The sequence below is a fragment of the Talpa europaea genome (genome assembly GCF_964194135.1).
Source record: "Talpa europaea genome assembly, chromosome: 8".
Classification (NCBI taxonomy): Eukaryota; Metazoa; Chordata; class Mammalia; order Eulipotyphla; family Talpidae; genus Talpa; species Talpa europaea.
This window is the reverse complement of record NC_140075.1, coordinates 43,369,240-43,381,626: the sequence shown is the minus strand read 5'-3', so window position 1 is coordinate 43,381,626 and position 12,387 is coordinate 43,369,240. Positions and strand designations below refer to the sequence as shown.

The 12,387-nt window shown below is 33.3% G+C and overlaps 1 protein-coding gene across 1 annotated transcript in view; it reads left to right on the top strand.

Annotated features, from left to right (window-relative positions):
* PRTG (protogenin) overlaps positions 1 to 12,387 on the top strand; it is a gene marked incomplete at both ends in the record, with an annotated part of 121,695 nt that overhangs the window by 62,477 nt on the left and 46,831 nt on the right. Inside the window, 8 exons of the mRNA XM_084239481.1 lie at positions 477 to 610; positions 2,354 to 2,491; positions 3,053 to 3,211; positions 3,844 to 4,003; positions 4,769 to 5,016; positions 7,084 to 7,248; positions 10,693 to 10,998; positions 11,903 to 12,091. Of these exons, the coding sequence (XP_084095607.1) occupies positions 477 to 610; positions 2,354 to 2,491; positions 3,053 to 3,211; positions 3,844 to 4,003; positions 4,769 to 5,016; positions 7,084 to 7,248; positions 10,693 to 10,998; positions 11,903 to 12,091 (1,499 nt within the window). The remainder of the gene's footprint in view (positions 1 to 476; positions 611 to 2,353; positions 2,492 to 3,052; positions 3,212 to 3,843; positions 4,004 to 4,768; positions 5,017 to 7,083; positions 7,249 to 10,692; positions 10,999 to 11,902; positions 12,092 to 12,387) is intronic.

The following is a 12,387-nucleotide window of genomic DNA, read 5'->3' as shown; positions in this document are numbered from 1 at the left end:
ACTATTTAAAAAATAAATAAATAAAATGGTAGAGCATTAAGGTGGAAGAAACTATTCAAGGAAGTACTTTCATATTTTAATTGAATTAAACATTTTTATCAGTATAAACTTACAAGTAAACACTTAAAAACTTATATAAATATAAACTTACATGAAGAAAATCTTGGAAAATACACAGAATAAATAGGCAGGAGATCAAGTATTTGAAAAAAAAATATAGTTCTTGGATGCCAGCAAACTGAATCTAAGCTATTCTGTTGAATGAGAGACTTTCATATTGCTTAATTAATTTGTCTCATCAGAGAACTATAATGATGCAAATAAAAACAATTGAATCAAGCCAATATTTAAAAGGACTGTAAAGTATTTGACACTTTAACATGGTTGAGTATATTAATTTTTATTACAGAATGTATGCCAAAATAAAATAACAAAACCTTCTGTGAAGAATTTCATTATCTTTTTTATAAAAACAGGATAACCGCTCTACCAACTGGAGTATTGCAGATCTATGACGTTGGCCAAAAGGATGCTGGAAATTATCGCTGTGTGGCTACTGCTGTAGCCCACAGACGTAAAAGTATGGAGGCCTCTCTAACAGTGATTCCAGGTACCACACTATATTGATTTTTTTGGCTTTTAATGACATAGGTATTTATTTTTCTTGTCTGACTATAATGCATGCCATAAAGTAGTACTTGAATTTCATTTAAATTATTGTATTCTATTTGTAAAAATTCTATTTTAATCTATTAAGTAACTTGTTTCATAGGTTTACTTGTTATGATAATGCCAGTACCTTTAAGAAATATTAAATTTGTTTTGTAACTATTTCACTTTTGTTTTTAAAATATAATTTACAAAAAGAGAAAAAGTCATCCATTTCTACCAGAGTTGCCCATTGTCAATAATGATTAATTTGTTTCCAGTGGGTCATTTTTTATTTGTTTTATGAAAAATCATGATTTTCATTTGTAAAAACGATCTATGTTTATTATAAAGATAGTATCTGTAAAAGGAAAAAAGTATTAAAAACATTATATTAAACACTGTAAGGAAGCAAAAAGATATGTTTAAAACTATAACTCCCAACTCTTAACTCTGAAGATTTAATGGTGGTTACTAGGAGGGAAAAGTGGGAGGGGAATAGGGACCGACTGGTTTGTGGTAGATGGTAACTAAGTATTTAGTGGTGGGCATGGTGAAATAAAAGCAGTTGCTGAGGTGAGAAAATATACCTCTGGAACCTATACAATGTTGTAAATTCATGTTACCTTAATAAAAAGAAAAAAAAACTAATATCCCCAATTCTAATCTCCAGAAATTATTACTAATAACAATAAGTGAACATTATGTTATGAATTTTGCCATGCGTACATATATACAGACACACATATGTAGCAGGGGAAAAAATTAGAGAGATGACTATGAAGAAATGAACACATATATTATTAACATGAAATTGTATGAAGGTGCTAGTTTTTAATTTTTAAGTAATTTGAATTTACTTGAATGTAGTAGAAGAAAACTTGGAATAAAGATGTAGCTGAACTTCACATGAATGTTTACTCTTCACAAGAAACAATACTTCCTAAATATACTGTAAGGTTAAAAAAAATTTATGAAACCATGAAGAGACTGAAATTATATTTTTCATGCTGTTTTAATTTTAGGTAGTACCCATTAGCTTCCTGAAGTGAAAGATAAAGAAAAGACATACTCAAACTTTCCCCTTTCCCTTCTGTTACAGAATTTCTTAACAAGATTAGTGAAAGTATTAATCGAATGTTTGAACCTCAACTCAAAGTGCATTATATGGAAACAATCTAAATGTCCATCAACTGATGAATAGAAAAATAACGTGTCCTACCCATATAATTAAACATTATACCATTGTTGTTGAATAATGAATGAAATACTGATATACACTATAGCATTGATGAACCTTGAAAACATGCCAAAGGGAAAAAAAACCTATCGCCAAAGACCATATAATGTATGGTTCCTTTTTTTATGAAATGTCTTGAATAAGAAAATCCAAAGAGAGAGGAAGTAGATTAGTGGTTAGCCTGTGGGTAGAGGAGATTGGGGAATAACTGTTAATGGTATGAGGTTTCTTTTGGGGTGTGATGAAAATGTTCTAAATTGATTAATCATTACGTAACTCTTAAAATACTAAAAGCTGTTACACTACACTCTTCAAATGGGTGAATTGTATAGGTTATATGAGTTACATAACTGAATAGAGTTGTCTTTAAAAAAGAAATAATTTATTAATAGATATTTTAACTCATTTTATTCATTATATCTTATTTATAATTTGGTTTTATGTTCTGCCTTTTCCTCCCTAAAGCTAAGGAGTCTGAATCCTTCCATGCACCAACCATTATAGCAGGCCCACAGAACATAACAACATCTCTTCATCAGACTGTTGTTTTAGAATGTGTGGCAACAGGAAATCCTAAGCCAATCATTTCTTGGAGTCGTCTTGGTAAGTCTTCTAAGGGAAAAAAGAGTTCTATCCTTAAATTTGGTTCATTCTAGTGAAACTAATAAAGTGCTTATTATTTATTTATTTATTTATTTGTTTATTTATTTAAAATATTTATTTATTTATGCATACAAGAGCTGGGGTACAGGCCAGAGGTGGGGCAGGGGGTGAGAGGATTCACCAGAGACAGAGTGGGAAACAGAACAGGCAAGCTGAAACATACTGCTGAGGAGAGCAACGGGCGAGACAGGAGAGGTCTGCCTCACCATGTGGGTCTCTCCTGGCCAGCTGGGGATTGAACTTGTGGTGCAGAGGCTGCAGATTGCTTCATAAAGCATTGCTTAACCCCTTGCGCCCCCAGGGAGGCCCTAAAGTACTTATTTTTTATACAAAAATTTGTTTGCCAGTTTGGTGGCTTTTAACCTTTCCGCAGTTCAGTGTGTAGAGAAAAGATTTCAGCTGCGAGAATTTTATGTGTTTTATGATAAGATTGGATAGCAATGTTTTGACAGTTTTAGAGCACATGCTACATTTTTCTAACAAGTATTCTCTTTGAAATAGATCACAAATCCATTGATGTCTTTAATACTCGGGTACTTGGAAATGGTAATCTCATGATATCTGATGTCAGACTTCAGCATGCTGGAGTGTACGTCTGTCGGGCAACTACTCCTGGCACACGCAACTTTACAGTTGCTATGGCTACTTTAACTGTGTTAGGTATGTTTTCTGTCATTCTGCACTCAGAGGAATCTTACATTTTAACATTTGCTGTTTTATCTCATTCATAGCTTACTTCCACCTTTCTTTAATTTTGTAGCATTGATAAGAAGTACTGTAGCAAGATGATGAGTTTTCTGAGAAAATTAAAGACATATGTTACAATGTAACTGTCATTCTGAAATTGCTATCCTGTTTGCCTACATAGCACTCAGTTCCTTTTTTGTATTATGTCCCTTTTAATTTAAGATTCCCTTTTATTTCCTCATCTACTCAGAAATTCGTATACCCATTATACAACCTAAAATTTCAGTCTGTTGATTGTGTCTGTATGCATCAACAAATGACTGTCTATTAGGGTTTAGTTAAGTAGGGTTAGGGTACACATAATTTTAGTGTGTTTATTTGCATAGTCTTGATAAGAAAGGCCTGTAGGGAATGGATATCTGAGTAATGCAGAGACCGGGCATCTGGATAAATGTATGTAGAGTTTGGATAAAGGACACAGAATGCCAAATACTTTCAGGTATGCTGCTTGTACTGTCATTTGCTGTATTCATCCTTGATTCTTTATATTGCTACTATTGGGACCATAGAAATTATATATATATTTTTTTTTTCTTTAAAATTAGCGCCTCCTTCATTTGTTGAATTGCCAGAAAGTTTAACCAGGCCTCGAGCTGGCACTGCTCGATTTGTATGTCAGGCAGAAGGTATCCCCTCACCCAAAATGTCATGGCTGAAGAATGGAAGAAAGATACATTCAAATGGTAGAATTAAAATGTACAACAGGTAGGCTATGTCACTTTGTTACTATTTTAGATAAGATATGGCTTTAGTAATTTTTATGTAAAATGATTATAATTTTAATATCAAATACCTGAATTATTTTTGTACTTTAAATAAAAATGAATTTAAAAAGTAACTTAAGATTATAGCATCAGCACACCATAAATCCTTTTATATTTTATTTGTTGATCATAGAAATGATAGATTATAATGAAATTAATGTTAGGCAGTTTCTCAGACCTGGTTTCTAGTCCTAGTTAAGTCACTAAGTTAACCGCAAGCATATTAAACCTTTGGAGTTACAGTTCCTTCATTCACAGAATGATGAAAATAAAAAGAAACAATTGATTCTCTAACAATTCCTCCACAGTTCAAACTTGGTGACTTTAAGTATTCACTTTAAGTATTATAAATATGAATCAACATTCTTGTTTATGTTGAATAAAACTTTGAAAATTTTTGTTGACCTGAACTTTGAACATTACAGTATTATATAAGTTAAATGTTATTATGGAGTAATATCTTTCTTAATAAAGGCCAAATTTTTAAAAAAGATTTAGTTGTCACCTAAAGTATACAGAATTTTCATATCACAAGTGTTTGTTTACAGAAAATAATTTAATTCATTTAGATATTTCAGTAGGACTGATGCCACAGTTTTTATTCCTAATAACTTGCAATTTAACAGGAGAATGCACTTATCAGTAATTTAACCTTATTTTTATGTTGTTAGGATTTTTCATGGAAATATATTTTTTCTTTCCTCAGTAAACTGGTAATTAACCAGATTATTCCTGAAGATGATGCCATTTATCAGTGCATGGCTGAGAACAGTCAAGGATCTATTTTATCTAGAGCCAGATTGACGGTAGTAATGTCAGAAGACAGACCCAGTGCTCCCTATAATGTACATGCTGAAACTATGTCAAGTTCAGCCATTCTTTTAGCTTGGGAGAGGCCGCTTTATAATTCAGACAAAGTCATTGCTTATTCTGTGCACTACATGAAAGCAGAAGGTAAGCAATTTAAGGAGTGTTTACTTTTAAATGCTGATTGCTATCAATAATTTGTTTTCAGTATGAGTGATGTCTCATATGGTCCACAAAATATTTTTGAAGTTCTATGACATTTGTCATTTAGTAAAATAATGTATCACCTCCGTTATCTTTTTTCCCTAAAGTTTGTATTATTGTTCACTTTGCATATGTAAATACAATTTAAGATTTTTCTTTCTAGAAGCAAGTACCGTATCTGCCTGATAAAAATGAAAATGGTGTCCTTATGAATTTTATTCCAGGCAAGATAACTAAAACTTAATATACTAATTTAATTATGTTGTTACATAGGAATAATGGTGTAATTACTTAATATCATAAGTTATAGTCACTCTAGCATATTATTTTTAAGGGGGAAATAAACATTACAAAATACCCCATACCTGATTTTATATGTTTTGAATATTTTCTGAAATCACATAGAAGTCTTTGAAAATTGAACGGGATGCTCTTTGTTGGTAGCTCATTTATTATATAAAGTAGAAATCAAATCTGTCTTAAAGTCTTTACTGAGAACTATTATTTCTATGTCTGGAATCTTTTTTATCATGTTGTCTTTTGGCAAAAATTTTAAAGGAAAAGGGAAAATTACTCACAAATCCTAGAGGTTTCTGTGTTGATTTTTCTTAGAAACCATAGTAGAGTTTTACAAATTTAATTTCTCTATACAGATAGCCGGACTTCATGCAGTATACTTTGAAAACAAATTCAAACATCCAAAGAATGGTGACATAATAAAATTGTCTGTAGAAACAGGTGGTTTGTTGTTGTTTGTTTTTTGTACTTTGAAGTAGTACTTTGAAAAGGAATATTTTGAATTTAAATCAAGGGTCATGGTAGCAAGAAGAATGAAAGTCTGATAACTGAGCATGTTGGAGTATGTTAATACCCTTTTTAGTGATTTAGGACGGTAAAAGGAATGCTGGTTTTGATGGAGACCACTCTTGTTCGCTATTATGGTTATTTCATTAGAGCCTCCACATGCGGCTCAGTGGTCTATTCAAGAACAGAACAAGGCTTTTTAATTCGAACTCAAGGACCTTGTTTGGTAGGTCAGAAATCGTACTATGCAGTTCCTAATTAACGAGCCATTAGCCAGTCTGTTGTGAAATGCCTGTAATCTTGTCTAATTAAAATGCTATCAAGTTAATTCAGAAATGTGGGAAAACTTAATAGTGGAATTTGCCTTCTGTTTTGTTTATAAATCCAGTGTGGAGAGAAGGGGCTTCATCCTTAGAGAGTTTTGATTAAGTTGACATGCATTTACTGTGAATTGTTCGTAAAGCACAGTAGCTGCCAGTGCTCTTGTTCCACTTTACAGGTTTGCTCTGTAGGAATTAAATCCCACAAAGACAAATCCCCTTCTATACCTTGCCATGCATATTTTATTAAGAATTGCTGAGAATTTTTTTCTTCTTTGAGAAAAAAGCTCTTTGTGGAACAAAGCAGTTTTTAAGCACATTCTGTGCCTCTCAGTTCTTTTACTTTCAGTATAAATAAAAGAACAACTTGTGTCAGTCAAATTTAATAGAATCTCTAGGGGCAAAATGAGATCTTTTGCAGGGCAACTTTTGATTTGGTTTATTTTTACAAAGAGTGGAGCCATTACATTACCTACTGTCTCTCCGTTTATGTTTAAAAGAAAAAAGAGACCATGAGTTTAAGCAAGCAAATTTCACACTGTTATGAATTACAATAATCTGGAGGGTTAAATTCTGTTGTGTTACTGCTGTACATTGTCACTGCTGTAGGGTTTGACTCAGTGTTAAATGACATTTAGAGGACATTAATTAGTTTCACTTAGTTCAGTGGGAAATTTCAATTTTCAGGAAAAAATGCAAACTGGGAATCTGTAGCAAGACATGGTTCCTTATAGAAAATAAAGCCTTCCTATTCATAGTTTTTAAAGAGGCACAAAAGATAACATAAAGATTAGAGCCAAGGGCCAGTATTTCATAGTGAGAGAAATGATCTTGTTGATTTTATTTTGAATACTCATACTTTTTAAACAATTGTTCTTTAATACAGGTTTAAATAACGAAGAGTATCAAGTTGTCATCGGAAATGATACAACTCATTATATTATTGATGATTTAGAACCTGCCAGCAATTATACTTTCTACATTGTGGCATATATGCCAATGGGAGCCAGCCAGATGTCTGACCATGTGACACAGAACACTTTAGAGGATGGTAAGAAAACACAATTCTAGGTCATTTTTAAGAATGAACACTAATATAGTTAATCGATTTCAATGAATAAATTTGTTTTAAATTAAAGAACATACCCTCTTTTTGGTTTTAAAAAAAAACAGGTGTGGTAACAAACTGACTAAGTGGCCATTTCAAACCTGTTACTTTTTGGGTAGTAACATAAGAATAAAGTACATTATATTAATGTAATTAATATAATTCATTATATTAATTTTATAGTAAATTAATAATTTACTATAATTCATTATATTAAATTATTAATTTTAACAGTAAAATTATATTATCACTGTATTTAAGATTCCTAGTTTAAATAGTAAATATATTGCACTTTTTTTTTAACTGAGTAGGACACAATGTAAAAGTCTTTATGCATGAATTAAATATTGTAACAGTTTCATACTGAGTATATACATACTGAATATATAGTGACCTACAGTCATAACTGGAAGTCAGAGATATTGGACTTCTGAAATTGAAACTTAGTACCTGTCAGCTAATAAGTTCTTAGAAAATCAAATATCAATTATGTTATTTTGGGATATAATATGCTTGTTCTTCTTAAGGGGGAAAATATTACTTGTTTGGTTAATTACCTGACCATAGATTTCAAAATGAATTGTCCTTTTGAAAGCAGGCTCTTATAAGGCTGGGAATCCATCAAGGTTGTCCTAGACAACTGTTTTCTGTTCTTCAAACTCATTATCTTTCTCTTTCTTTAGGACTCTAGAAGATTCACTTTGTTTCTTGCAATTTGAAGGGGAATTATTTAACATATGCTTAACTATATTATTCTCCCTTAACAAATGGTTTCTTATTCTCAGGAAATAATTCATTCTTAGTTTTCAAAGAATTCTTCTATAAAATATTCCCAAATCTTTTGCTTTGTTTATTTTGTCCCAGATTGCTTAGTTATATTTATATAACTTATTTATATGTTTATAAGTTTAGGGTTTGACAAATGAAAAAATTAGCACTTACCTGAATCCTGAATTTGAATATCGGTTTTCATCTAAGAGTCCATTGTATTTTTGAATGAACCACATTATATATGACATCCATAGTTATCTCATTACATTTAATAACCTCTGATATGCATATCTAAATTGATTATAGGCTGGGTTTGTCCTGTTTTTCGTATGTGAAGTACATTCCCCCTATTTTTTTAAAAAGATTATTTTTACTTATGAATGCAAGAACTGGGGTGTAGGCCAGAGGTGAAGTGCAGGGGGCTGGGACTGAGAGATTCACCAGAGACAGAGTGGGGAGCAGAACAGGTAGATCTACTGAAATACACTGCTCAGGGGAGCAGCAGGCAAGACAGGAGAGATCTGCTGCACCTTGTGGATTAGTTCCCTGGCTGGGGATTGAATTCATGCTGCAGTAGCTGAGGATAGCTTGATACTGCTGACTTTAACCCCTGTACTACTAGGGAGGCCCCCCTATGTTCCTGAAGAAAATTAGTCTAAGTGTAGCAAGTTATGATCTCAGAGGTTTTCTCCTTTAAATCTTTACTTACTGTGCATTTTTTTTTTAATTTGATGAAGTTTCTTTTCGCTATCTGGATAATGTGCAGGCCTCAGTGCTTTCAAATATCTGCACCAGCCCTCCTCCCCACCTGGTGCATCTCCTACAGCTCTACAGTACATTTCGTACTTCTCAAACTGAGATATGTGGGGCTTCTAGAGTACACAGCAGATACAACTAACACTGTGGAATGATTACCTTGCCTGTTCTAAAAATCTTCCTGATATGACATTACTTAATCCCTACAGAACCTTATGATAAAAGAATTACTATTATAAAAGATTTGGAACATAAGGATAAGAATGTGGGCTCTATATGATGTGAGCTACTTCACTTACAAGCCTTGTGGTCTTAGGCGAGTGCTTTTACCTCTGTGACTCAGTTGCCTCACTTGTGAAGTAGAAATGATAATGGTACTTCCGTTGAGTTAATGAGTTCAGAGACATAAGGACTCAGACATTCTTAATAAATTGATTTTTCTCTCTCCCACTGATTCATTCATTCAACAATTATTTATTGAATGTCTGTTATGTCTTATTCAATATTTAATAGTGAACAAAAGATACAAAAATTGTCCCTGACTTCATAGAACTTTCTGGTGGGAAAGGAGGCAGAGGAGCTATATGATAAAGTTATACACTGTGTTAGCTAGTGATAAGTCTAGAGGAGAAGGGGGAAAAAGTAGGGAATGGAAGTATGAAGTGTTGAAAGTATTTGGTGCTTCAGTTACCAGAGAAGGGTGACATTTGAATGACAACTTCTAGAAAATGAAAATAAGGGAACTAACTAGGTAGATGACTGGGAAGAAGTAGTGCACTCTAGGCAGTGGAAATGGACACTAAGTGCCTGAAGCACTGGCATGGCTAGAATGGAGGGAACCAGAGGAAGCAACAGGTGATAAGGGAAAGAAATACTGAGTAGCCCACAGTATAGCTGGAAAGGGCTTTGTGTCAAGTCACAGTGAGAACTTGACTTATGCTTTGAGTAAACTGGGAGCCATTTTTAACAGAAGAGTGTACAGATAGGACATTTTAACAGCTGAGGTGTTGAGAATAGATGATAGTAACAAGGTGCAGAAGCAGGGAAATCTATTAGCATTATTGCAACAACAAAGGCTAAAAACGATGGCAGCGTGGACAGGAGGTGACAGTGAAGGTGGTAGAACTGCAAGGTTAAATGTGAAGTGTGTGGAGCACAGGTATTTGTGGCTTTCACAGTTGGATAAGTAATTGCCATTAACTGAGTTGGGAAAGACTATAGAAAGAGTTATTATTATTATCCCAATTTTATATATGAAGAAACATAGACATGGAAAAGTTAATTTGACCGAAATCACACAGAGTGGTAAGTAGAGCAAGGATTCAAACACACAGAAGCTAACTCTAAAAACAGCCTTAGTATTAATTTGCTTCCTATCATATTTGCCTCATTTTCCTGGAGCCATTTTTTTTTTCAGCTTATTTAGAGAAAAAGCAAGTATTTTCATCTTAAGTGTTAAGTTGAAAATAATAATTTCAAAATATTATTTGCCAGCTTATAGCCATGGTGTCCTAAGCTTCCCTACTCTTGTAAAATTCTCTCTTCCTGTTTCTATGGCTCTGGTGGAATTATTTGAGAAATATTCTCAATTTTGTATGGGTATTAAGTAATGTCATATTCATTTCAAACAACAGAAAAACAATCACATCAAACATGAAACCTTTGCTTTCTTTGGTTCCCTATGTCTAATCCTCCCTTATTCTTTTCCTTTTTTCTGGCTTGTACTCTGATTGACTGAAAACCTTTGCTCAGACTGAGGTTATCATGTTAAGTGTAAGAGAATTCAATAAGTGCTCATGTGCTGATTGACAGTTTGGAATCTAAATATTTATAAGCATCCTATTTGTCTTTTATGACTAGTTCCCCTGAGACCTCCTGAAATTAGTTTGACAAGTCGAAGTCCCACCGATATTCTCATCTCCTGGCTACCAATCCCAGCCAAATATCGACGGGGCCAAGTGGTGCTCTATCGTCTGTCCTTCCGCCTAAGTACTGAGAATTCCATCCAAGTTCTGGAGCTCCCAGGGACCACACACGAGTACCTTTTAGAAGGCCTGAAACCTGATAGTGTCTACCTGGTGAGGATTACTGCTGCCACCAGAGTGGGACTGGGGGAGTCATCAGTATGGACCTCACACAGGACACCCAAAGCTACAAGTGTGAAAGGTAAATCTCTAAAAACTGTTGAGGAAGAATAGCACAGTATTTTCGCTTTTGAATAAAATTTTCCTAAGTTACATTCATACTTCAAAGTTTCATTTTAGAAATAAAAATATTCCATGGAACATAGACTTCATTGAAAAAAAGTCAGACTTTTGATTGAATAGTCCCCTTTTGCATAGAACTCATATACTTTATTAATTCATGTAGCAAGTCCTTCATAGACAAATCAAACTGAATTTGAGTCCAAATCAAACTGAATTTGAATGAAAAGTCACATGCTAATGGAGACCTAATTAATATTATTACTATAAAAGTTATAAATAATCCTTTTAAAAGGAAGACAGTAAGATTAGAAAGTTCTAGACCTCTCCTTTTATTAATGTGGAATGTAATGTTAGTAACATTGGTTTTTGTTGTTGATTGATTAATAATCATGCCTATTCTGTCATCACAGAGGAATGTTGGATGGTCAAAACTGGAAAGTATTGGGGAAGGTGGAAAAACAGTGGGAAGCGGGGCATAATGAACTATGCTGGAAGACTGTGGATTACTTGGTGATGGGTACAATGTGAGGACATGCAACTGTGACCCTATGCCTCTGAGTCACATACTATGTTGTAAACCCATGTTTTTTCAATTAGAAAAAAAATTAAAAATATTTTCTCTTTGAAAAATTTTACAAATATAGATATTATTTTGTTTTTATTTATGTGCTTTAGTTTTGTAGGTAGTATTTAATATTTTAAACTCACATTTTAATATTATAAAAATTTTGAAAGTTAGATTTAAGGTAATTGTTGGAATTGAAATTTTTTGCAATGTTGGCTTACGACTGAAAGATATACAATTCTGTGTTTTCATGTGAATTATAAGTAAAAATATGTACAATTCTGTTGAATTTTTCCAGCCCCAAAGTCTCCAGAGTTGCATTTGGAACCTCTCAACTGTACCACTATTTCTGTGAAGTGGCAGCAAGATTCTGAGGACACAGCAACCATTCAGGGGTACAAGCTTTACTATAAAGAAGAGGGGCAGCAGGAGAATGGGCCCATTTTTTTAGATACCAGTGATCTTCTTTATACTCTCAGTGGTTTAGGTGAGTGAACCTGAGCTATGTTTTTCCTTTTTATCTTCCTCTGAAAAGTTAATGAATTTAAAGCAGAACTTGATGGTAAAAAAGAGGAGAATTGACTACACAGCATCACAGTCACTGTATATCCTGTTATTTAAGTGACTAGCTTTTGACTTTCTATTGTGAGTAAACGAAAAATGTCAGATAAATGTGATCTCTTTCTATCTTTCCCCTACCTCTGGACATCTGCTTTTCTCTCTGGAGTTCACTTTGGTAGATAGAGATCCTGATCAATAGTGTGAGTATGTGGTGAATGTAGA